This window comes from Protopterus annectens, chromosome 15.part0, assembly GCF_019279795.1.
Source record: "Protopterus annectens isolate FY-2018-M chromosome 15.part0, PAN1.0, whole genome shotgun sequence".
In the NCBI taxonomy this organism is placed as follows: Eukaryota; Metazoa; Chordata; order Ceratodontiformes; family Protopteridae; genus Protopterus; species Protopterus annectens.
In genome coordinates this window covers 489,645,624-489,671,764 of record NC_056749.1, presented here as the reverse complement: position 1 = coordinate 489,671,764, position 26,141 = coordinate 489,645,624, and the positions used below count along the sequence as shown (strand labels likewise).

Here is a 26,141-nt window from a genome sequence, read left to right as displayed (position 1 = left end):
TGGCTTGAGAGGAGGTAGATCGAGTTTCTCCAATACAAAGTTAAGGTCCCAGGCAGGGGTTAGAGCTCTCCTGGGTGGCCTCATATTTTTGGCCACTCTGAGGTACTGCCTGAGCAGAGGATGAGAGAAGAGGGGAGGTTCTGTATTGTAATGAGCTGGAATGGCTGAGGCATGGATTTTAATGGAGGAAAAAGACATGCCCTTGTGAAGTGTCTCAGTTAAGTATTGCAAAATCTGAGGTAAATTGGGCCCTGCTGTACTCATCCCTTGAGATTGATTCCAGGCACAGAATCTTTTCCATTTGTCAGCATAAGATTTTCTAGTACTAGGTCTTCTCTCCTCCAAAATGACATCCATCACAGGTTTGCTGAGGGATGCCAAGGGGGAATTTAAGTGATTAGCCAAGCTGCAAGATTCAATGTTGGGAGCCGAGGGTGCAGGATTAGGTTCTCCTGCTGAAAGTAAGGTAGGTGTCTGAGGCAGGTGCCATGGAGAAATTTGTGACACACTGCACAGGAGTGGGTACCAGTGTTGGCGTGGCCAGTTTGGAGCAAACCAAAATCTTTTTTGGTTTGTCCCATTTGACTTCTAGCAGAACTTTGGAGAGCAGAGGGGGGAAAGACATAGACTAATGGGCTTTTCCAGCTGAATGACCATCCACCTTCCAGGCTTTTTTGTGTGGAGTTCTTGTGCAAAATTTGTTCAAATGGTAGTTCTGGGGTGAAGCAAAAAGATCTATGTCTGGGCTCCCCCATTTGCTTATCAACGTACTGAAAATCCATGGTTCCAGTTTCCATTTGTGTGGATCCATGAGATTTCTGCTTCGCCTGCCAGAATATTCAGCTTTCCTGGCAGGAATTGAGCTTGTACTTGGTAGCTCAAGGCCGTGTTCCACAATGCCTTGACTAGTCTGCAGAGGGGGTAGGAATGTGCAACCCCCTGCTTATTTATGTACCACATAACCATGGTGTTGTCTGTCTTTACCATTAGTTGTCCTGGATGAAGGTATTCCTTGAAGGCTGTCAGAGCATTCTGTACAGCTAGCATTTCTTTTTGATCGATATGTAGATGCATTTGATTTGGACTCCATTTGCCCTGAATGCACTTCCCTGCCAGATGAGCCCCCCATGCATAGTCTGATGAGTCTGTAGTTCGGGTTTGGGCGGCAGTGGGTGGTGTGAATGGTTGTGGTGTGAATGGTAGTCCCTTGTTTTGGTGGCAGGCCTCTGCCCACCATAGGAACTCCAGGCGTAGGCAAGGTAGGACAGGAATCATGGTTTGCAGGCTGTGACCATGTTAACTCCATAAACTTTTTAAGTACCACTAAAGTTTCCTCATTTGCAGTCTTGCATATGGAATTAGAAGAATGCAGGAGGCCATGAACCCCAAGGCTTGCAGTACTTGTCATGCAAATAGCAGGGTTTTTCCTGGCCACATGTTTGAAGTAAGTCACCAAATGAATTTGCTTTTCTGGCATGAGGAAAGCCATCTGGGCAGTTGTATTCAAACTTGCACCCAGGAATGTGATTTTTTGAGAGGGTACCAGTTGCGATTTCTTTTAGTTTATGGTGTACCCTAGGCAAGTTAGAACCCTTTTTACAAATGCCAGATGTTTTAAAAGTATGGCCTGGTTTTCTGCCTGAATTAGACAATCGTCCAGCTATGGATATATTTGGATACGTCTTTGCCTGCTAAATGCAATTAATGGAGCCAGGCACTTTGTGAATACCCTGGGCGCAGTAGACAAGCCAAATGGCAGTGCAAAGAACTGATGATGCAAATAGCCTGCTTTGAAACGTAGGTATCTTCTGCAAGATTCCCCGATTGGGACATGCTGGTAAGCCTCTTAAGTCTAGAGTTGCCAACCAGGCATCCTTGCCTAGCATAGGAAGTAACTGGTGAAGAGTCAACATCTTGAAATTTGGAATGTCCAGAAAGGTGTTTAGACAGGTCCAGAATTGGACACCATGATTTGTCTTTTCTGGGTACCATGAAAAGTCTGGAATAGAAACTTTGTCCCTTTTCCTCTTCTGGTACTGGATGAATAGCCCCCATGTTTAGGAAGGAAAGTACTTGTTTCTGAGCCTCTGTCCACTAATTTGGGGGCAGGTCTGGCCAGCCGTTTGGAGTTGGCAATGTGTGGAAATGAAATCTGTATCCCTGGGATACTATATTTAAAACCCATTTGTCTTGGGTTATAAGTTGCCAGTTTTTTGCACGAAGAGCCAGTTTTCCCCCCAAAGGAGTGGCTGAGAGGCAAGTGCTTGGTAATTTTAAAGGAAAGTCATTGAGACCATTTACCATAGGGTGGTGTTTTGCTATTTCCAGATTTGGAAGTGGAAGCACCCCATTACTTAGTTTTGAGAGTCCCTTGGGACTGAAACCTGGTGCTTTTGGAGTGTCTAGGTTTGGCTTGAGTGATCTGGAAGGAGTTGGATAGGACCAGTTCTTAGTAGGCTAGTGCCTACTAAATCTTGGAGGTTGTACTTGTAAGAAATCTTTCACAGTTTGCATGGATTTAGATTTATCTTCCATCTTTTTTAGAACTTCTTCAGCCTTATTGCTAAACAGATGGTCCTGATGCAAAGGAACATCCAACAGTGTTGCTTTAACATGATCAAGCAGAGATTGCTCCTTAAGCCAAGCATGCATTCTAAAGCACAGACCCAGTAACAGCAGCACTGGCAAGAGGCCTCTAAAGAATCAAAACCACACTGCAAAGTATGTTTTCCAACTTGTTCAGCTGAATGCAATACAAACTGTAAATCTTTATTGTCCGCACAGTTAGAAATCAACATAATTTTCTTTTTAAGCAGTGTCATGATATGCTGTTGACATTTTAGCATATTAAATTGACAGTTTATAGCCCTGATTGCCAAGGTTGCATAAGTATAAACCTTTTTACCCCATGTATCCAGCGCCCTGGAGTCTCTGTCAAAAGGGGTATGATTTTTAACAGAAGCCTTAATGCCCTTGGGCCCCTGAGAAAGGGTTTCTGGGTCCACAACAGGATTTTTGAAAAGGAATTTGTGCAACTCAGGAACCCTGTAGTATCCGTCTGGTTTACTAGGGGCCGGAGGCAGTGAATCAGGGGCCATACTGGATTCCGAAAACACATCAACAATGTCTAGTACAGTAGGTATAGCCAAAGGCCTATGCTGAGGAAGAAGGAAATCCCTAAGCCTCTTTTTGGATTCAGAAAATTCCTGACTTTCCCAGTGGAAATGCTCCCTTAAGGTATGTACAGTTTCCCTTAAAGAAAAATCCTCAGGGGGAGAAGCAAAGGGAATGGAATCCCCTGCCTCAGAATCCTCATAAGTAGGGATGGACAAATCCAGGTCATCAGAAGAGAGTTAGAAGAAACAGAGTCCTGCTCAGAAGATTCATAGTCAAGTTCAGCCCTAGGCCTCTTAGAGGGGGGGCGGGGTTTGACTACCCCCGATTAGAGTAATTAAATCTTCAGCCATTTTGATCATTTGTTTTTTTAGGTACAGGGGCCTGAACATGTGGTCTGGGCGTTGTTTTTTTTAGACCTAGAGATTTAGGCCTTGGTATTGAAGGTGGAGTCTGTTTAATATTCAAGTCTGTAGGCCTGAATGCACCCTCAGAAGGTGGTGCCTGCACAGCGGCTCCGGACCCATCCAAGGTAAGAGACATCCGCAGGTTCCATGGGTGAAGCATCACGCGGCATACCAGACTCTGAATGGGTCTCAGTAGAGGCCTGCGAATCAGAAGTAGTGGGTATCCGGGGCTGCGAAAGCACCTCACTGAGTACCGGCGAACTGGCGACTGGCTTAGGAGAAGCATCGTTGGCAGTTTTGGACCTCAACGGCCTGTCTTTTTCCTTGCGTTTTTTCAGTAATCCGGTAGTCAGATGGCTAACAGACGTCATTTCTGGATAATTAAACCGAGAACTGAAATATTTAGAAGCAAAAAGTACCGACGACGGATAGTGCACTTATTAAATAAACCGACAGCAAGGTACATCGTGGTCAGGGTCTAGGCAAGGAATACAATACAAATGAAAATCTTTATGAGGTACTTGCTTCCCACAAGTAATGCAATTATTAACTTTTACTGACATCAGTAAGGAGCAAGAAAACGTTTCAACAATGGGGTACTTAACTTTTAGTTGAAGACTTTGGTTCTGAAACTGGAAAACGAAAATTTCAGGAGACGGCCAACCGGCACTTGCAAACTCCTTCGGTTTCGGGCACTGCACGGCAAGAAAGACTGATGTAATGGCGTCGGCTGCATGTTTTATACCCCTGACGACATGACATCATAGAAGAAAGGACAGCAACCAACACAGGACCCAAGACTTTGTTAATCAGGCTGACTGAGGGCAACATTCCAGCAGATTACCCAAATGTAATGACTGCAACAGTGAAACATGAAGAACATCTCTCTTTGGCAGAGTCTGCAGAAATAAGGAAGGCATCAAAATAAGGAAAGATAATAAATGCCTTGTAACCTGCAATGTTATTACACTCTAAGTACTTTGTGAACACTTTTTGAACCACTGACAACCCAAAGAGTAAGGCAGAAAAACAAAACGTAAACCAAAGAAAATCTTACAAAAGCACCAAAAATATTTGAAAACTGGAATATCATAAGCATCTTTTAAATCTAGAGTTTCTAGAAACTAACAAAGAATGACAGACTGCTGAGAGAGCATTTTGAAAATGATGCGAAGGTTTAGAAAAAGGACTTCTTTCTTTGGCAACAGTAAAATCCTCTATATTTGATCTGTAGGAACAAGCTCCATCATCCTTTGAGACAGCATTTGAAAAAAAGCAGGTGTAAACAAGGGGACAGGGGGGTGAATGGGTGAAAAGGGATTACGTACAAAAGAAGGGAACTCCCACTGCCAGCTGCAGCCCATCTGAAGGGATCAATGTGTCTGAAATTATCTGGTGCCACGGGGAAAACTGAAGACCTAAAATTAGAATTAAGGAAACCTTTACTAGGCTGAAAGGATGGGAAAGGGGAAAGCAAGATAGGTACAGAGTCAGTCAATTTATTATTATTTTTTTGTGTGTCTCCTTGGTTTTAGGAGGATCCACTTTCTTTTTGAGCATCTGTCCTTGGCTTTAGGAGGATTCCCTCCACTTTTTGTTTTTTGAGTATCCCTGCCACTGTTTTCTGAAAGACAGTTTTCTTGTCCTCTGCTGTGACTGCTTATTCTGTTCACTATAAAAAGGATCCTGAACAGGAAGGCAAATTTTAATTAGATTTAGGTAGAGAAGCATTATAAACTATGGGTGACCCCTTGAATTAACTTTCCCCTTTCATCAAATCAGCAGAGAAAAGGTGAACACTCCTTACCCAGGGGAGCACTGAAGAGCTCAGACATAGAAGACATTAAAGGATTCAGAAATGTAATATTTGAAGGAATGGCAGAATCAACTTTTTCATATTGTCAAAGGAAGCCAGCAGAAACAGACATGGCGTTCTGATTATCAACTATTCTGAAGGATAAGATGGAAAACGTATAAACATTCCCAAAACTATTAAGTCTTCCTATCCTTGTGCCTCCATTAAAATGTTTGGCAGAAGACTTTCGTCAGAAAAATTACTACAGGATCGGACTGGAGTGTTTGAAGAAAAAAAAAACCTCTGTAGGTCTGCGGAACCTTATTTATCAGGCTTTCTGAGGTCAGGCTGCAGAGTGTTAGGCAAACTACTACTTGCAAGGAAAGCATCCTCTTAAGGCTGGCAAAACAGGAGCAACTGCAGGTTGAGGGAAATCCACCTGTAGCAAATCATAAAATCTTTGCTGGGGTTCTGGTATTTCTTTTTATTCCCAGTGAAAAAAAAGAATATCAGAATGCGAACTCTCCACAAAGGAAATCAGAAGAAAAATTTTTGTCGGGAGTCAGATTCCCCATCCTGTAGAGTAGGAATCTGAGAAAAGTCACTCTCATCCCTCAGACTAAGAATTGGAACCAGAGAGATTTTTTTTCCTTGTAAGATGAAGGGAAGATTCAGATGCGATTAGCTATTTGTTTTCTTAAACTGGACTTCCTCCTATGCTAGCCACTGTACTATCAGCTATATTTAGCGTTTGTTTTATCCTGCATTTAGCGACTGCTGATTATTAAGCCCTCTCTGTATATATTTACTGTTCTGCCCAACAGTGTAGGTACAGCTGATTATTCACTGTTTTTGTGTCTTACATTGTATATTCCTACTCTGTCCCTTGCCTAACTATACTGCTCTATGTGGAGCTGTAGTGGCCTTACTTGTGTAGTCTGGGCTGGGTTCCCACTCTGCTAAGGCCCCCCCCTCAGCTTACCTACTTATAGTTACTAATGTGTACTCTGTCTATATCATCCTTTTTGGTTGTGTTTAAGTTATAGCTTGCAGTTAGCCTGTTATGAGATTTACCTATAGCATCTACTTTGCCTAAATGTTGATTTTCTCTGCGGATATTGCCTGACCTGGCTTGACTGTATGTATATCATTTTACTGATGGCTATATGAATGTCATTATACTGATACTGCCTGACCTAGTTTGACTGCAAGTATTTGATTGTGTTTTTTTTTTGCTCTGCTCACAACTTGTATAACTTGTGTTGTTCTGCATGTATTCTGCATAGAGATTCTGTATGTTATATTTTATTTTAACATTATTTTTTTTTCTCCCACTTTTGCTCTTCTACCAGCTATCCCCTGATTGACCCTGTGGTTTTGGCCTGGGTTATATCTCACTACTATTCTCTACTAGGGTGCTCCCTGCTCAATACCCTTGGAAACGTCCAGGACATTGTGTTCTCTTGCTTCCCACTACCTCGAGATTCAAGAAAGTATGTCTACCTTATCATGCTGTGTTAGGTTTTAATCATCCATTCCTGCTAAGATTACTGATTGCCACTAGCCAAGCAGCCTGCAGCTACCCCCTCTTTCCTCCATTACCTCCTCTCACTTTCCTTGAGCCACTACCTAGCCTATCCTCTCTCTCCCATTAGACTACCTCTAAACTCCTTTGTATGCTTACTGCACCTCTGCTCCTGTCCACTAGATGTCACTCTATCCATGTCTTTCCTTAGTATACTAGTATTTATCTTCACCTTATTCTTCTAATCTCACCCTTCCTACCCCTATCCCTTTCCTCCTTCTTATTGCTCTCTCTTTTCCTCTCCTGCTAGGCTACCTTCTCTTGCCTGATTCCCCTAGCTTTTGCTGATACTTTTCCCTTTTCTCCCTGGTCTACTTTGTGTGCCCAGCTCCCTACCCCCAATTCCCACCCACCCCAGGGGTCCTAACCTTATAATTCTCTAATCCCACCCATTTCCAAACTACCCTATCCCTCTGCTTCCCACCAACTTTAAACCCCTCCCCCCTCCACACCCCACTTCCTCCACATACCTCCCTCCATTAGTTACTAACAACCCCATCCTAAGGCCTCCTTTCTCTTTCTCTATTATCACTTACTTCTATTATCATTCTACACTCTTTTCCTGTCCCTCTATCTTGCAAATACCTTAACATCCTTATCACTAGATTTACCTCTTTAGTATTCTTCCCTGTTAACTTTAACACTGACCACCACCTTGCTAACCCTGGTCTTATATCTCTACATTAATCTCTTCTACCTTACTCACCCTCAATAATGGCCCTCAACTTATCGACACAGCTTTTACTCTCATTACTTCTCACTACTCTCATCTCTACCTACTTCCTTTCCTTCATAGAATACCCACTCTACATTCAACCCTCCTACAAACAAAAAACTACTTCTACCTTCCACACTCCTCTCATTTCATTCTTAAATGTCAATACCACCTTTAGCTACAACCTAGCCAAATTCCATAGGCACTCTCACCTCACCTACACCCTTTCCTCAGATAGGAAAATAAAACTTCTACCCTTCTCAAGAGCAACCTTACACCTGCTCCTGATGACTCTACCTTAAAAGACGGTGATATTCACCCTAACCCTGGCCCCATAAATCCTTCTCCACAAACATCCAGACCAACCTCAAATAACACCCTACTGCTAGGACATCTTAACATACGCAGTGTAAACAACAAAGTACCCTACCTACATGCTCTCCTAGATACTCATAGTTTTGACATTCTCTGTCTCTCCGAAACCTGGCTTAAGCCAGCTACCAAAGACACTGAAATTATACCCCAAGGATATAACATACTAAGGCTTGACCGTACTAAGCAAAGGTGGTGGAGTTGCAATTCTGTTTAAAAATCACCTCAACATCTCTACCCTGTCTGCCTGTCCAACCCAGGACAGTAAAGTGGAAGCCGTCATTAGTAAACTCCAACTAAATGCAAAAAAAGCCCTTTATATCATCTGTATGTATATACCTCCTGGTAACAATATACCTATCTTAGAAAACTTTCTTAGCTGGGTCTCCATCAACTACCCCAGGAAACTATAATTCTCGGTGACTTTAATATAGACTGGAATACCATCAACAGTGAAAATCCCACATCAACCTAAATGGTTTCACTCAAACCATTACCTCCACTACCAGGCTTAACAAACCAAGTAAAAAGCAAACCATTTTAGACTGGATACTAATAAATAAACTTAACATCACATATAATGTAGGTACTTTGCCTGATGACCTCAGTGATCATTGCCTAACCTTTATCACAAGAGAGAAGACTGACTTTCCTCACCTCCCTAATATTAGAAATATACGATCCACCAAACACTTTAAAACAGACCTATTTCAAAACGAACTCAGAGCTTGTAACTGGAACCCCTTAAAAATACTTCCACTTAACGAAGCAGTAGCATTCTTCAATTCTACTTTTCTTTCCATTCTGAATAAACATGCTCCGTACCATTAGAATGAGGTTAAATACAGCCCCATGGCTCTCAAATGAAACTAAAAAACTTATCCTCTCTAGAAACAAAGTCTGGGCCAAATGGAGGCACCTTAGAATAAACTCTGATTTCCTTCACTTTCAACTAAGAAACTTGACCAAAAGCTATATTAAATGACAAAAGAAAGTTTTACTGTGAACTACAAGAAACCCATTTTAATAAACCAAAACAATTTTGGTCTTCCGTCAATAAACTCCTTTCCCCAGGTTCACTCAAAACTCCCTCCCCACTCAATGCTGACCCAGACACCCCTGACCAAACTGCCAATGCTTTCAACTCCTTCTTTACTGAAACCATTCAATCTCTTGCAAGTCAACTGAACACTAATAACTTCTACCCTCCAAATATTTTATCAAGCCCTCCCTACAACTTCTCTCTACAACCAGTCTCTACCTCCTTCATCCATCGACTTCTCCTCAAACTGAAACCTTGTACACCCTCTGCTGACAAGCTTCCCTCCCTCTTTCTGCAAAAGGCTGCCAAAGAAATTGCCTACCCAATTTCTATACTTATTAATAGAACCACCCAAGAAGGAACTATCCCTGACATCTGGAAAGTTTCTCATATTATCCCACTACACAAAGGCGGTAACTCTATCGAGTATTCTAACCTTAGGCCAATTGCACTTCTCTCACCTTTAGCAAAGATTATGGAGAAGTGTATTCATCAACAACTTGTTCAATATCTGTCCCTACACAATATCTTAGCTAACTGTCAACATGGTTTTAGACCCCACCATAGCACTACCACTGCCCTCCTTTCCTTTGTAGATACTATCAATAGCAAAATAATAACCTTCTCTTCTGCACTATTCATTGACCTTTCAAAAGCTTTTGACATGGTTAACCACTCTTCTTTAATTAAGATCCTGGAATCCCTCTCATTTGACAAACTTTCCATAAAATGGTTTAGTTCATATCTCTGCAACAGACAACAAGCCGTTCTCTGGGATAACCACATCTCCTCCTTATTGCCCATATCTATTGGAGTCCCTCAGGGCTCTATTCTTGGCCCACTTCTCTTCTCCCTCTTTATTAATGATCTCCACTCTGTTATCCCACAAGCCACCTGCATTCAATACGCTGACGACTCCACAATTATTTGTTCAGCAACCTCATCTTCCGACCTAATTACACTAACCCAAACTATCTTCAACACAGTAGAAACATGGTTTACTAGACGATACCTCCTCCTTAATGCTAAACTAAACTTCTTCTCTTCACCCCCACCACTCGCCTCCCACTACATTTTACCATCCTCTCTAACAATAATACTGTCATCTCTCCAGACTCTACAACTAAACTGCTTGGAATAACCATTGATAACAATCTCTCTTTGATCAACACATTAACAACACTATCAAATCTGTAAACAGAAAATGGGATCCTTATACGGATCAAACCATTTCTCACCCCATCAGCAAGAGCCACTATCGCCCACTCTCATCTTATATCCACTCTCTTTTATGCCTCTCCTATCTTCACTAACCTCAAGAAATCTAACTTAAACAAACTAGCAACTTGCTACAATAACATTGCGCTTAGCCACTGGCAACCCCTTTAGAACCCATCACTGCCTTAATTTGAAACTTCTAGGCTGGCTAGAACTACAAAACTATCTTACACTGACACAACTCTCTATTGCACACAAAATTTTGTACCAACCCAATAACACTCCAATTCTTTCACAGCTTTTACCCCGTTATAACAATCTTACCTCTCTTCGCTCCTCTTCTAAACTCTTGACCAAACCTATAAAAGCTCACAACTTAGCTGGTGACTCACTATTCACTAATACCACAGGCCAAGTATGGAATTCTCTACCTAGGGATATAACACTAATCACATCCCTACCCCTCTTCAAACAACAAATCAAACTGTACTTCCAAAATCACTGGCTTTGCTCTTGTAATACTCCTGACTAACTTTTCTACACCCCTCTCCTGACCTTTAACCTCTCCTGGTGCTTTATATCTAGCATGTACCTTTCCTCTCACTTCAATTCACTCGTTGTTCTGACCTATTTTTCTTACCTTTCCCATATCCTCTTGTTAGTCCCTCTTTTTTCTCTCATCTCTTGACTACTATCTCATTCCTTTCCTCTCACATTACTTAATTCCTCCTCCTTCTCTTTCCATTCTTTTTATTATTGTAGTAGGAGCCTTATGGTATAGCCTGCATGGAATGTATTAAGTAACCCTTGAAACTGTCCTATCTCTAGTCAGGACTTTTATTGATAATGTACCTTCTTTTTGTGAATTTGATTCGCCTAGTTTATTATTAGCAATTTGTACTCATTCTTGTTTTTTACGATTGTTGTCTTACTTGTATTCTTTGTGTTTATTAAAAGTATGTCTCACTGTTATGTTCTATGTGGAGCTTTTCTCCCCGGGCCTCTACTGAAAATGGAGATATATCCAGCTAGACTAGCCCGGTTAACAAATGTAAAATAAAAATAAAAATAAATAAATAAATAAATTATGACTGAAAGGCTTCAAATAAGTCAGAACCTCTTTGTCTATCCTAGCTGAAGGAGACACAGTAGAAGAAAAAAGTCTAAGTTTATGCTGCCTTGTTCAGGGAGACCAAACTGAAAAGAGACCAAACTGAAAAGGCACCCAGAAGAAAGGTCTTTTCACCAGGAATTAACCTCCTCAGAGCAGCCCCACAAAACAATATCTTCTCTCTCCTCTGATGCAAACAAGAGGAGTTTCCCCTTGCCCGAAGAGGCCAACCTAAATGCTACAGAAGACATGCCTGCCTCTATCCTCGGGTGCTTCCAGAGAAGCAACACCAGAGGGACCGAGGGAAACTGTACAGCAGTATGAACCAAATGTGGCCACAGATTAATCACTGACCAATGGCCAAGGCAAAGAGCAAGCCAAAATCAATACCAAAGCCTTCTGTACAACTTCTGTTCTTGCATAATAGAGAGAAAACCCAGGTCCATCTCTCTACCAAAAAGCAGAGAGAGTCTGGCGAGCAGACAGTGGAACCATAGCATTGCTCTACGCCTTCTTGACCAAAACGAACTTTAGTGACAACCACCAAAAAACACTGGCTACAATCTCCAGCCATGAGTTCGGACATAACAGAAAAGTTAGTTTTTACACAAACAAACAAACAAACAAACCAAAAAAGTTTGTAATGGGGTACTTATCCACCTATCCACCAAATCTGAAGTGCTAGCAGACAGTCGATATCTTAAAGCCACAGCAAATCGTGCTTTTAGCAAGAAAGATGAGATTTTGGTGCCTTACCCATTGTCTTTATGCCAGTTTCCCAATCTCTGCAGAAATTATAAGTAGAAGGTGTACTAAAGCTTTATAAAGTGGTTGGTCTTGTAGCTTAGGCTACTGCAACAATAATCAAATGATGATCAATGAGGCCCTGTACAACTTTAGTTTTGTTTCCCATAAGCGGAGTCTCCACAGAAACATGTCCCAAGGAAGCAAAAAAGCACAAACCACATGTGATTGGAAATTCACATATTCCAACAAAGGGTGATGCCCTCTGAGTCTCACTCTAAAAATACTTGATGGTATGGGGAATGCCTCTCCATTATAGCAAAATCAAAAAGGTTACAACACAATAAAGGTTCAAATGGTAGCTGCAGGCACGCTGGAAATCCATCTGTGACAAGACTTGCCCCTGACTTAGTCCCTTGTTCAAATATCCTCCGCCACTCTGGGACCTACCTCACATGATTAGTCCCTTGTTAAAATATCCTCCTCCACTCTGGGACCTACCTCACATGATACGAGTGGCCAGTCCCTGCACACAAAACTATCTAGCACCACGAACTTGCAAATGCATGGATGTGAGATAGGCATAAAGGTTCTTTCACAGCAGCCTCCTATTTACTGGACTGAAGTACTGGTTAATCAAAACAACCTTCACCCCCAATACCATGTTCCTGAGGCTATCCAAAGGAAGAAATGCTTGAAGTGGTCCTGGTTGTTGAGAACAGCCACAGGAATACTTGGAAGATCTAGGCCCTTTAGATAAAGGATACATGAACTATACAAGTAGAGAAATAGGGTCCAAGGACTGGATGCATCCCCTTATACAAGACTTGGGGATGCCCGAGTACAGACCACGTAGGGAAAGCATTTGCCTATTGTGCAAGAGATCAGAATCACTAAAACAGGTGCCAAAAAAACATGAAAGTATTCACCACCTCCAAGCAAGATCAAAATGAGCCATTGAATGTCCAGGAGGTTTTAGGCAAGCTCGGGCAAGTTGGGCCTTAAGCTAAAAGTAACTGGGGTCCTATTAGCAGTAACTGGGCCTAAAGGCCTGTCACATCTTAAGCTCTGGAATGGCCAACTGACACACCTTAGAAGAACACTACTGATCCAAGCAACACTACAGTGAAAAGGGAAGGCTGCAGTTAGTACAAGATAAGCTTCCCTGGGAAAAGTGAGGTCTACTCACATTAGCAGGTCTCTCAAACACACACAATTCACCAACAGCCTGTATCTAGGCCAGAAAAGAGCCTTCATACTTGGAACCACATATGACAAAGATCCATATAAGAGACACCTCTAGCCAACATCCTTGAGATAAGGAGGAGAACAATAGGCATTGTAAATAGCTGCAGAAAGAAAACTAGCGGCTGAAGGACAACTTGCTGGAGACAGACTGCAAGAAAAAAAAGGAAACTTATGTATTCCCAATGTACATCTGCATTTGCATTTGTTAGACAAAATAGAGCACCGATCCACAAAGAACTTTTCCAGACTCTGCTCAGGAGTACTACACAGTTAAAAGACTTGCTCAGGGTCACAGTTAGACACATGGAAACTGAAAGAATCAAACAGAAGACCGCAGAAAACAGCTCCTTAATAGCTCACAGCTTTAATCCTCTGCACTGCCAGACCACAATAGCTACAAATATGGTACCTCATTTGTCACACACAAGGAAAACGTTTGTAAGCTCTTATTTCAATGAAAGATATTCCAGATGCGCAACTCCATAAACTCTTTACTGCTAGCTTAGTTAAAGTACTTAAAATTACAATTGGGGCAATAACAATTAAACCTCTTGAAGGTACCACTATCATGGCTTCAGATAGCTACAAAATAATTCTGTCCTCGGGCTGGCCCAATGGTATAAAAAGAATAAAGCCTCGACTAGGACCCCAAATGAAGCATCTAACTACAAGCAAAGATATAAAAAGGACCAGGCAGGGAGGGTGGGAGCTGAGCATCCAAGTGCTCCGGATTATGCAGAACGCTCCGCATTTAACAACGAGCGAAGCCACTGTTCTGCATTGAACAGCAGTGGCTCCGCTACACACATTCTGATTGGTTTGTTTACAGCAATTACTGCCAATCAGCATCGCGGCGCACAAACCAATGCATAGGCCAATCACGTTCCGGGAAGCCTTTTTGTGCCAAAATAATGGCTTGAAAAAGGCTTCCAGAAAGCAGTCATCTGCCGATAGCTTTATTTAGGAAATAATACTCTAGATTAGTGTCATCTACACGGGATCAGGGGTATATTGCTCAAACCAAAATCTGGTATCCTGTGTTCAAGTTAGAAGTGTTTTCAGGTGTTGATGAGCTGCAACACCGCTCTATATCTGCATGCGTGATCCTCTAATATTGTAACATACAGACAAGTTATAACTATGCGATGCTTTGCACTTATGTTGCCTTCTTAAATTTGTATGCATCACTTAAAGTACATGTAGCTGTTTTCATGGGTTTGGGGATTACTTTTGCGGTCTGTATTTTGAACTGGATAATTCCTCGTTGAATTTTCAAGATGCTACTGTGTACACCTCTGGACCTAGTATTACAGTTGGTGTAAAGCAAAGTCCTGACGAATTCTCAATAGAGCCAGACATGTAGTAACCTGTTGCTGTAACAGAGATAAGATAGTCACTTTAAGACACATTTTTTTTAAACTCGAAAATCACGTGCATTTTCTAGCTCAGTGGAGAAAAGTATTTGGAAAGATACTTGCTGTTCAGGTATTTCATGGCTTTTTGTGAACTTGTATCAAGATTCAGATATTTCATTCCCACCCCTGTTGTGGTGGAAATAATATTTACTAGTGACAGACCGTTTACTTCATGCTTTTGCTTGTGTTACTTCCAACAAAGTAATACCTAAATGAAAACAATTTCTGAACTGGCAAGTTGGACTACACATTGCACCGCCCACACAAAATACATTCAGAACTGGGATCTCCACAGGAGTTCGGGCACCATAATAAGAACCATATCCTTAAAGTAACAGTTCTGGTGATGTAATTTACATCTTCTCCTCAAAAGTGCATGCCACATCCATCTCAGTTTATCCTTAGCATAATAACTCTTGTAATCCCCAGCAAAGCAACTTCTGACATGTCTGAAATGTATTAGTATGGATTGCTAATGTTGTGGACTATTAATAAAATGTGTAATTAAACAGATCAAACAAAAATCTAACACACAGATAGATGTCCATTAAGGTTAGAACACTTGAGCATTGAGTTCCACTATCTGACAAGTACTACAGCTTTAATATAATCTACTTTTATTGTCATTCTTGCTTTATGAGTTTTTGTTTAACTTTAGTGTCTTTTCATAATGGCAAGATGCTGAACTCCTCAAGGAAAATAAGTGACAGTACTGTGCTGCTGGTTGACATGTTAGAAAATGGGCAATTTTTCTAATTAAGTTCTAATTTTTTAATTCTAACTTCTAATTCACAAACATTTTTATTTTGAATTCTCTTGTCAATACCTCAGGTTTACAGCAGTATTTTTGTCAAGTCTGGTTTTGTCCTTCATTCTGCTCTGCTTTCTTTACTCAGTGGTATACTTTCAGTAGTATTTCCACAACTGGAAACTAAGCACATTCATGCCAGTATTACTACAGCCTTTGTGTACTTTGGATCAGATTTTTTGCCATTAGCGTGCTATTTGGATTTTAAGGTAGGAACCCTACCTTAAAATCCAAATGGCACACTAATGGCAAAAAATCGGTTTCAAAGTACACAATGCTGTAGTGATACTGGCATGAATGAGAGGGTTTACAAATGTTGGGATATGTATGTGTGCTTCTGATTAGTGTGTTTTTATTTTTCATGGTTAAAGATAGGAGATCTTGCATTCTTTTGGTCTTAACTGTTCCAAGACATGATGTCTTAAAATGAAACATTCCTGTCAAAGTAGAGGGTCCTGCTTTTAAAGCACCCTTTTAGGCACCTTTGCCAGGCCCAGACCTGCCGGTAGGACAGGGGTAGAACACATCTAAAGTGGTGAATGTGAAATGCAAGTCTCTACCATGATCCATGGCAATGGCACTTTTCACGCTGTGTGAAAATAGGGTGCCACACATTTTGACCATGTGTCATACATTAAGGTCTGCGTTCCACATTGACCTCTTAAGAGGTTGAGACCTATGGGTGGGAGTGATCAACTAATGCTTGCTCACAACCTGGAAGTAGGAAAGCAGTACTCGCTCACTGCAGATGAATAACCTGCAGCAATCAGCCTAGCAATACTCAAGTGAACAGTGCATAGCTTTCCAAGAGACATGTGCAGTACTGCAGACACTCCTCGCCAAATGCAAAACTTACAATGCTGCCATGGCAATGGGAGACAGAAGTTCATTTTGGACTACTGAATGGCTCATTTCCTATCAGACTTTTAAATCAACAATGGGATGGGACTGGTAAGCTCATAATGAGAAATGAAAAGAAAGCTGGGCTCTCACAAGGTGAGTACTCAACCTTAGCACTGATATGGGTAACGCAACTAAGCTCTTCAAGTACTGAATGACTGGATCATGGGACTCTTGTCCTGCCCAGGGACAGGCCCAGTGTACTGTCAAGGGGTAGAGGCAGATCAGCCCCATGGGCAATATTTTAATCTCTAGGGGAGGAATGAATAAGTTAACTGGGGAAACAGACAGTGAAGCCACAGGATATGTCAGGTGGCATGAGGATGGTCTGAGGAGAAATACTCTCCCTAAATAGTATGCAAAAAGACAATTTCTTACTATGCTGTCTCCAACACACACAGGACCTCTTTACTCATGTTCTGTTCCTACAGTCCCCTTTCTTAGTATCCTTCATCTTCCTTGGTTATTTTGGTACTACTGCTACAGAGCAGGCTCTGCATAGTGATGCACAGAGCATGTCTCATCAAAAAAAACACCGGTCAACTGAAGGGTCGCATACTAGGTCTATCCATTTCTCCTACTTTTCATATTGGGCTTGTTCAAGCAAACTACATTCATGTTCATTAACACTCTGGTATCTCAAACTAGTAAGGCAAATGCTGGCATCTGCTATTTAGGGCTTAAAAGTTACTGCTATTCACTTTATTTATTTGTGTGCAGCCTAACTTCTGCAGTCTGAGCAATAAGTCAACCACCAGTGGAGATCCCCATCCTAGCAGCATATCCACTAGGAAATGCTACATTTATTTGGGGCGCAGTTTAATACATTTACAAAGCTTATTTTGTAATAAAAAGTCCCAAATGCATTTGTAAAACAAGTGGGGAAAATGCATCACTGTACCCAACTTAAATGCCTCAACGTAATAACTAATAAATCAGAAAAATATCACTTAATATAATGTGGTATTTCCATCTGCCGTACTTAATCATCTTATAGCAAGATGCACAATGCCTTCAACTGCCATAGAGGAGACCATTTCCAAAAATCCTAATAAGGAAACGCTCAAAAATGCACATCCCTTTGCAACCAACAAACACAGCCTCATAGATATCACACTATACCATGTGATCTGCTCTCTCACTCAGATCATATATATATATATATATATATATATATATATATATATATATATATATATATATATATTAGTCCTTATTAATGAGAGCACACATAAGAGGACAGAGCCTTCCTTTATGGGATCTATGGATAACTGTAGTGCAATTCAGCTCTAGATTCTTGGCAGTTGCCAAGTTTCTACAGAACTGTGGGAGTTACCTGCTCACGATGACTGCTCAATGCAGAATACATTTATGCTTTTATACTCATTAAGTGACCAAACAATGGTTTAATTAAAATTTGCCTGAAGCACAACCATAACATAGCATACATAGAATTGACCGAACTGTAAAGTACTAACAAAGCTACTTCTCCAAACTATATCCCCCCTGTATATTTTTCCTACATTTCTCAATCTGGATGTCGATTCTTAGTCATGGTAGAAAAGGGTCCTTGGACCAGCCTGCCTATACAGTTAAATAAAACTGATTCAGAATGTGATCACTTCATGCAACGCAAGACATCGAGCAAGGAGACTATTCCAGCACACTTACTAACTTTAAAAAGGTTGGATTTTACAAGCTACCAAGTCTAAAAATTTAGATATACACTTACCTCCTTTTCTTCTGACCCAAGTTAAGTTCCATAAATTTATACTTCTGATACTGTTCATCCAACTTTTTCAACACCATGTCTGAAGTCTCATTCCCAGGGAGTTTCATGAAGGCATCTACATCTTCCTGTAAGAACACAGAATTGTGCAAAAATTAAAAGCTGCACATGCATAAAACAGAATATTAATACCGGTCATTAATGGCTCTATAAACAAATTCATCTGCAGTAACCCAAACACCAAGGCCACAGCCATTAGGATCACTCAACAGATTAAAACATTCCCAGGCTACTTGGATCCTTTTGCCTTCCCATCACACACTCCCTCCCATCCTACTTCCCTACAAAAATGAGTCTCCATGCTGCAACTGCTCAAACATAAATAGTGATGACAGTATGTGAATAAGGAGTCAAAAGTAGATATTACACCAAAGGAATAGGCTCTGGCCTGAAAGTTCAAAGCACAGGATCTCCATGTCATTTCAAAATTCAACATAATTAGCCAACTATCTGGAAAGGGTGAGCTCAGAAGGTGTCTACCACATCTGGCTTAGACAAAGGATACAGATGGTCATCTTTATAAAATGTTTTAATTCTATCCACACAATTTCAGCTAGGAGGAGGTACTTACTGCAATTAGAATAAAAGATTCTGTGGCAACCTTTTAGGATAAAAGATTGCAGAAAAGCTTGACAGACTACCTACAATGCCAAAATTCTTCTGTTAAAAATGAGCTCTACTAGAAAAAGGGTTTACCATGACAGGAGTTTCAGGTCAACATACAATAGAAGCTTGAAAGAAAGAACTGTGTGCTTTTTGAACATAAAATGTTCCATATAGGGATACCATTTTAATCAACCCTTAAAGCAGGAGCAGCACCAGGAAAACATCAGTTTTGGACAAGAATGTGATATAAAAGAACTTGACCAAGAGGGAGTGTATAAATACTTGGGAACTGATGAAGGATCGGCAATAAAACATGAACAAATATATATAAAACTTAGTAAGGTGTACTTTAGAAGACAAACTAATACTGAAAACAGAGCTGATGTCCAGGAACAAAATCCAAGCTATAAACCAATTTGCTCTGCCTGTCCTAACTTACAAGTTTGGAGTGATTGACCCCAAAACGTGTTGGATTAGATTAGATTTTTAAACAAGAAGGATGCTTCATGCCCACCAGATCTATAAAAATCAGTGCATACCAAGAATATACATTCCCTGTTCCGAAGGAGGGATGGACCTCCTTGAAACTGATTACATGTACAGATCTGCAATCGTGGGACTTCACACATATCCGCTGACCTCACGAGACCCAGACCTAGTGAAAAGAATAAATCCAAAATGACTTCTATGCTTAACTTAACAGAAGCATATCACCGTCAAGCAGGAATGGAAATCAAACCAGAAGTAGATAAAAATCAGACAGCAACTGAATGTGTCAAAAAACAAAAGAAAAAGAACACAAGGTGAAGGATCAGATGAAAAGGCAAGAAATGTGGACAAAAAATCATAGAAAACTTCTGGAAGAACCTCATGTTGATCAGGATCGAACGCAGGAATGGTTAAGGAGAGGCGAATTCAAACCAAGAGATGAAAGGTTAATACTGGCAGCCCAAGAAAGTGGTCTACGTACACACTGGTTTACAAAGTCCACTGAACATGTGGGAGAAACATAAATGTAGGTTTTGGAAAACCAAACTGGAAACAGTCGCATACCTCGTTGCTGGTTGTGACATACTAATGGCAGAGGGCCTATACACTGAAAGGCACAATAGTGTGGCGAGAATGTTGCACTGGGGATTGTGCAAACATTATGCACTGGAAACATATGCCACAAAGCATCACAGAATATTATCAAGTCTTCATCACATGGGATCATCTATTACCAACAGTTCATAAGATAGAGCCTAGAAAACCGGATATAGTAGTCCAAAAAAGAAGACAAAAGTACCACTGATCACTGAAATCACCACACCCAGTGACTACACTGCCCTACGTACAGAGAGGCAAAAGGTTATAAAATATCAGGATCTGCAAGCAGAAACGAGAGCAATGTGGAAGAAGGATACCCAGATAGTTCCAATTGTAGTAGGAGCAACAGGTCTTAAAAAGTCTACCATCATATTTCGATATGCTACCAATACACATAACTCTGTACAAATTACAGGAGGAGTCATTACTGGGCACACTGCAGGTGCTGCAAAGAGCATTTTCGGCTGACATCACGGAGTGAAACAATACCAGTTTCATTAACTTTAATCGTGCTTTGACTTTGGAATGGGGTCCATTCCCATCATGGTATTAGAAACCCAAAAGATTTGGAGAAATTAAAAAGGGGGACACCATTTTAAAATAGGAGTGTTGTTAAAAGGTACAAGAAAAGAAGGTCTTAACTTTAACAGACAACCAGAAGCAAAATCTAGCCCAAAATGGTACTACATGGACAATTCAGATTCAGATTTCGGGGGGAGGGGTGTAAAGGAAAAGCTTTTGAAGGGTCTAGCCTTTCTGTTGCAGGTCCATTACTTCAGCGAGTCTCAGAGGCAGAAGGCTACTGAGGCTGTTAAATTTTATGGTGTAAAGATGTAAACTGAACTGCATAAAGGGTGAGGCAGCAACATCATGAAAGGTTGTATACAGAAGGCTTATGAAGAATAAATGGACATGGAGGAAAACAGGCTTGTCTGAACAAAATAAACCCACACACATGCATTATACACACACATGGGAAAGAGGTTCTGAGATTTTTGACCTTCTGGATTAAATCTTGTCAGATGAAATAGCGGAACTCAAAAAGCTGTTCATTTAGGAGTTGAGGCACACTTGGTGTGACCCTCCTCCACAGAGAGTAATCAGGGGAGATAAGTTGGGACACTTTTGGGGGGGGGTCAGATAGTGCATGACAGCACCCCAAAGGAAAAAAATCCTAGCCATTGAGCAACTCTAGGACCATTTGTGATGCAATAGGAGACTGTGGTAAAGTCTGTTCATAATATATATATATATATATATATATATATATATATATATATATATATATATATATATATATATATATATAAAATCTATATTAAAAAAAAAAAAAACAAACACTTCCCGAAGGGTTAATGAAAAGTTATTGAAGTCAACTGCCCACTACCATACTCACAGCCTCTTACACACAGAAGAGAAGCATTCTCCATGTCTACTGATACACTAGGTGCCCATCATGCTGTTCAAAGGATGGTAAGATAGGAAGCCCTCAAAGGCCATTAAGGTTAAGAAAACTGATCTCACTTCCAAACCATTGAAATGAAGATGGCTACTGAAGTAATGAAGTACCATGAATGGTTTTAACTTATCCACCAGAGAGCAGGCAAATTGTTAGAACTAGCCCGAAGTGTCTGAAGATGAAAAGAGCTTCCCGAATAAAAGCTGATTGAATCCAACCACCAGTGGAGATGAACTTTAGAAGCTTGGAAGATTTTAAATGGAAATGGAGAATTCAGATACTGGGATCACTACATCCAAAACACTTTGTATCAGATTTCCTTGAAAGTTTTTGATGAAGCATACAAATTAGAGGCTAGCATAAGATCTAAGCATCCAAGACAAATCTCTGCTGATGTATGAGGTACAATGTACTACAAGAACAGAGGCAACTGCTTCCAGAACAGATGGCATCCTGTCCCGAGCAGAAAGGTTTTAGTAGGAAATTTCCTATATATGCTAAGAACTAAAATTGGACTGACAAGATTCAATGTTGCAGCAAGAAGAGCTGAACAGTGCAACAGTAGACTCCTTCATGTTACTGCTCAGTGATAAAACAAGGTGCCAGTCATCTAGATGTCAACACATTGTATGCTGCAGACTGAAGCTGCACCTATTTGCCTGCACCTGAAGTACACCAGTTGCAGAGATCAAACCTAAGGGAGAGGATAGCAACAGACTCTGGTTGAGAGTAGTAGAAACCCAAATGCCTTGGAGTTCCAAACAGTACATTCAGTTTTCTTCTGATAAACAAGAAAGGTCAAAACTACATCCATCACAGCCATATAAAGCTTTTAAAAAAGACAGAGGACAGCCAAAGTATGTCCAAGGGCTTTTGGCTTTTTTGGCACCAACATGCAGCAATTCCCCAAGCATTTATGAAAAGGCAGAACATCTGACAAAGTTCAAGACCTCTTTTCTTGCTGCTGGTTTCTGACAAAGTACATCTAGGCAGGGGTAGCAATCAGATTCTGGAAAGGGAGAAAAATTATATGGTATAACTTCTAGATATTTTCTTCCATCCATCGGTTCTTCAGACTCTAACTCCCAAAGTCTGCAGGTGGGAAGGCAATCAACTCCTGAACGCCTTCAGACAGAAACAGTAAAACAAAGTCTCAAAATTGCTGCTATTAACACGGAGGTTGATTATGGCCTCCTGCTGACTGGGTCCAGAACCTTGGTTGAAATTAGAATGGCAGGAAATGACCCTTTCAGGCAACATGTTTAAACCACAGCTGCATCTGCTCCTCTGCATCTTACCATAGCTGTATCAATGGAGGTGAAATTTTATACACACAACAGTGAATGGTTTTACCCCACACATTTCTATTTCCTTGAGGTGAAGGCGTGCTTGCCAACTTATTACAAAAAAGGCCCAGAAAAAGCGAATACAAAAAAAAAAAATTGTCACCTCACTATCCTTAGTGGACAGGGGATTACACTCGGGAGTAAATATTGGTTCCTGATGCTCTGGTCACACTTTGTCATGGACTACAAGGTTGCTTACGTTTGTAAAGATAATGGACTGTATCCTTTAACCTGTTTTTTGGTGTGAGCCTACCTGACAACATACTGGCCTCTGCCATTAGAAACACTCTCTCAACATCAGCTTTCACACTTTTAAACTATACAAGGTGGTCTTCAAGAGTCCACAAATTTAATCAGGATGCCAAGGAAATGAAGCCCAAGTGTTAAAAGGGATGACTAGTGTCAATGATATCCTTAATTGACAAAGCATGCCAAGATTAAGACAACAATTGCTCAGCCTTTATGAATTCAGAGACTTCTCTGCAAGGATGAATCTTCTTTAAAGTTATGAAAACTATTTCATAACCTTGCCAAAATAAGCATCCTCAGGATAAAAAAAAAAAAAAAAACAGAATCATCAGTACAACTGAAGGAATGAAGGCACAAAAGTTCTACTCCAAATAAAACTTCCTCAAAATTATCAGTTTCACAGCATTTTCTTTTTAATGGTGAAATGGTCTCAATAGCAACTATGTGAATGAATGGTGTCCGTTGCTTATTTTAAAGCTGTCTCACTATGTTAAACCCATTTAACATAGCGAGACAGGTTTAAAAAAAAAGCAATGGAGAAAGCAAGATCTCTGTTGCTTTTTACACACTGTGTTGCTATGTTAAAGGAGTTTAACATAGAGAGACAGCTTTAAAAAAAACAGAGATCTCCGTTGCTTTTTTAAAAGAGAATTATACTAATGGAAAAAGTCCGGGCGACCGGACCTTTTTCCATTAGTATAAGTCGACTTACAACGTGCACGCTGGCCGATCAGTGTGCACGTTTTGGAATATTAATGGGGGGTCATGGTATAATAGACAATATGTGCAATGGCAAATTGTTTTTACCAGTTATTTGAAATTTTTTTATAAATCAAATTCATTTGATATTAGTTAGTAATTCTTTCCCATTTGCAGACTTAATTTGGACATCCAATTTGAGATTGTTTTAGATATTGATGCTTTCAGGAAAGTTTAATCCTCCCCATTTCCATGGTCTGATATGATGTATTAAAGCTATTTTGTTTCTTTTGGGAAAATATGAAACATTTATTAGGCATGAATTTAAGTATATTCCTTTCTGGTAATTGTTGTATTGCCAAGGCAATATATAGGATCTTGGGCAGTAAAACCATTTTTATTAACTGTAGTCTGTCTTGAAATATTATTTTGTTCCATTTTTCCAAAGAGATTTTAATTGTATTGATATTATTGTAGTTTGAGACCAATTCATTATTATCCTTGCATAACTCAGTTCCTAGATATTTTAAGGTAGATTGTTTCACTATGATACGAACCCCCTTAGTCTGCAGCTCTTTTTTTATTGAAAAATAAAATTTTTGATTTATTGAAATGGAGTCCTGAAGTCATGTGAAATTTGTCAATTAATGTACCCAATTCTTCTAATGTCTCTCGTATTAGATAATGTTAGTAATATATCAGCAAATAGCATTACTTTAGAATTGTACTGTTCATAAATATCTATTCCTTTGATTTTTATATTATTATGAATCTGCCAACATTTCAATAGCCAAAACAAACAGAATCGGTGACAATGGACATCGTTGTTTAGTGCCTTTTGTTATATGTATATATTCAGAGGTAAAAGGACCTAACGTGACATACGCTAAATGTGTATATATATTCTTTAGGAGATGAACAAAGGATGCATGAAATTTAAATAGCATTAGGATTCTGAATAAATAATCCCAATTTAGGGAATCAAAGGCTTTCTCTAAATCTAAGCCAATTATGAGTGTTTATTTTCTTTATTAACAATCTATAGCAGAAACTATCCTTTTAATATTATCATGTGTGTCTATGACATATAAATCCAGTTTGATCATTATTTATTGTTTTGGATAGTAGTATTTTCATTCCGTTAGTCAATATTCTCAAATATCTTATAGTCATTATTTAATAATGATATAGGTCTATATGAGGTACAGAGGTTTGAGGATTTGTTTTCCTTTATGATTGGTGTGATTAAGGACTCCAACAGGGTGGTATTAAAGCTAGTGACTGAATTTCTAATTGAGTTTTATGGAAGAGGGATAGCACCTCTGAAGGAAAAATGTTTATATATCATTTCCATAATTACGCCATCTATACCTGGAATGCTTTATTTTTACCCTCTTTTATTGCATCTGTAATTTCTTTGTTGGATATGGGTGCTTGCAGATCTAGTTTTAATTTTTCTGTTTTTTTTTTTTTTTATACGAAAACATTTTTCATCTAGATTTAATTGATAGATATGTATATTTTCTTTTCGAAAATGCTCCATATAGTGATTTCTATAGGATCAAGAAAGTCGCCTATATTGGAGACATTTTTCCATTTCTTTTCATGGCAGATACTTTATGTTTTTAGCTTTTGAGTGTATTTTGATTCTTGTGGATAAATTCTGTAGATATTTGGGAGAAGTGGCCAATGTATTAATTTTTAGTTTTTCTAAAGCTAAACTAGTTTTTTGTGTTAGAATTTTGTTGCATTTATTGTTTAATACTTCTGCTTTCTATTTCACCTCCAAACGAGTTTGATTTTTTTCAGCTTGTACTGACAAAAGTTTGGATTGTAGATCTAATAACTCGGAACCCATTCTCTGATTTTTTTATACCAAGTTAGGGTTTTACCATATATGTAAGCTTTTAATGAGTCCCATATCATTTTATTTACATATTATTTTCATTTATCTCTGTGGTGTAATTAATATCCAAGAAGCACTGTAATTCAGATAACAACCAGGGTTTGAACTCTTCAATTTTAGTTATATATGCTGGAATTTTGGAATTAAAGATTAATGGTTTGTATCCATTTTGAAGTTTTAGTACTAATGAGTTGTTGTCTGAAAAGGGGCTAGGAGTGATGGAGAAATTAATGATTTAGAGTGCAAGTCATGGGGCAGCAAATGTTTTATCTATTCTAGTTTATGTACCAAATCTGTGCTCTTGATGGGAAAACAACAAAGATTTATTATCTTATAAACTTGAAAGTATTTACAAGATGAAATGATTCTACTCACTTGTCTAAAGCTTTTGATACAGCAGATGTACGCAGCAGACTAGTTTCACAAATATCAAATATAAAAGTCTCCTCCTAATATTAAGTTGCCTTTATAATTATTGGAAATGAATCCAAGTGTTTAACAGTTCCTGTTCCAATGCCTGGGAA

At 39.7% G+C, this 26,141-nt stretch overlaps 1 protein-coding gene across 1 annotated transcript in view; it reads right to left on the bottom strand.

Moving 5' to 3' along the window:
• Window positions 1-26,141, bottom strand: part of VBP1 (VHL binding protein 1) — a 511,617-nt gene that overhangs the window by 449,757 nt on the left and 35,719 nt on the right. Inside the window, exon 2 of the mRNA XM_044057219.1 lies at window positions 18,207-18,331. Coding sequence (XP_043913154.1) covers window positions 18,207-18,331 — 125 coding nt within the window. The remainder of the gene's footprint in view (window positions 1-18,206; window positions 18,332-26,141) is intronic.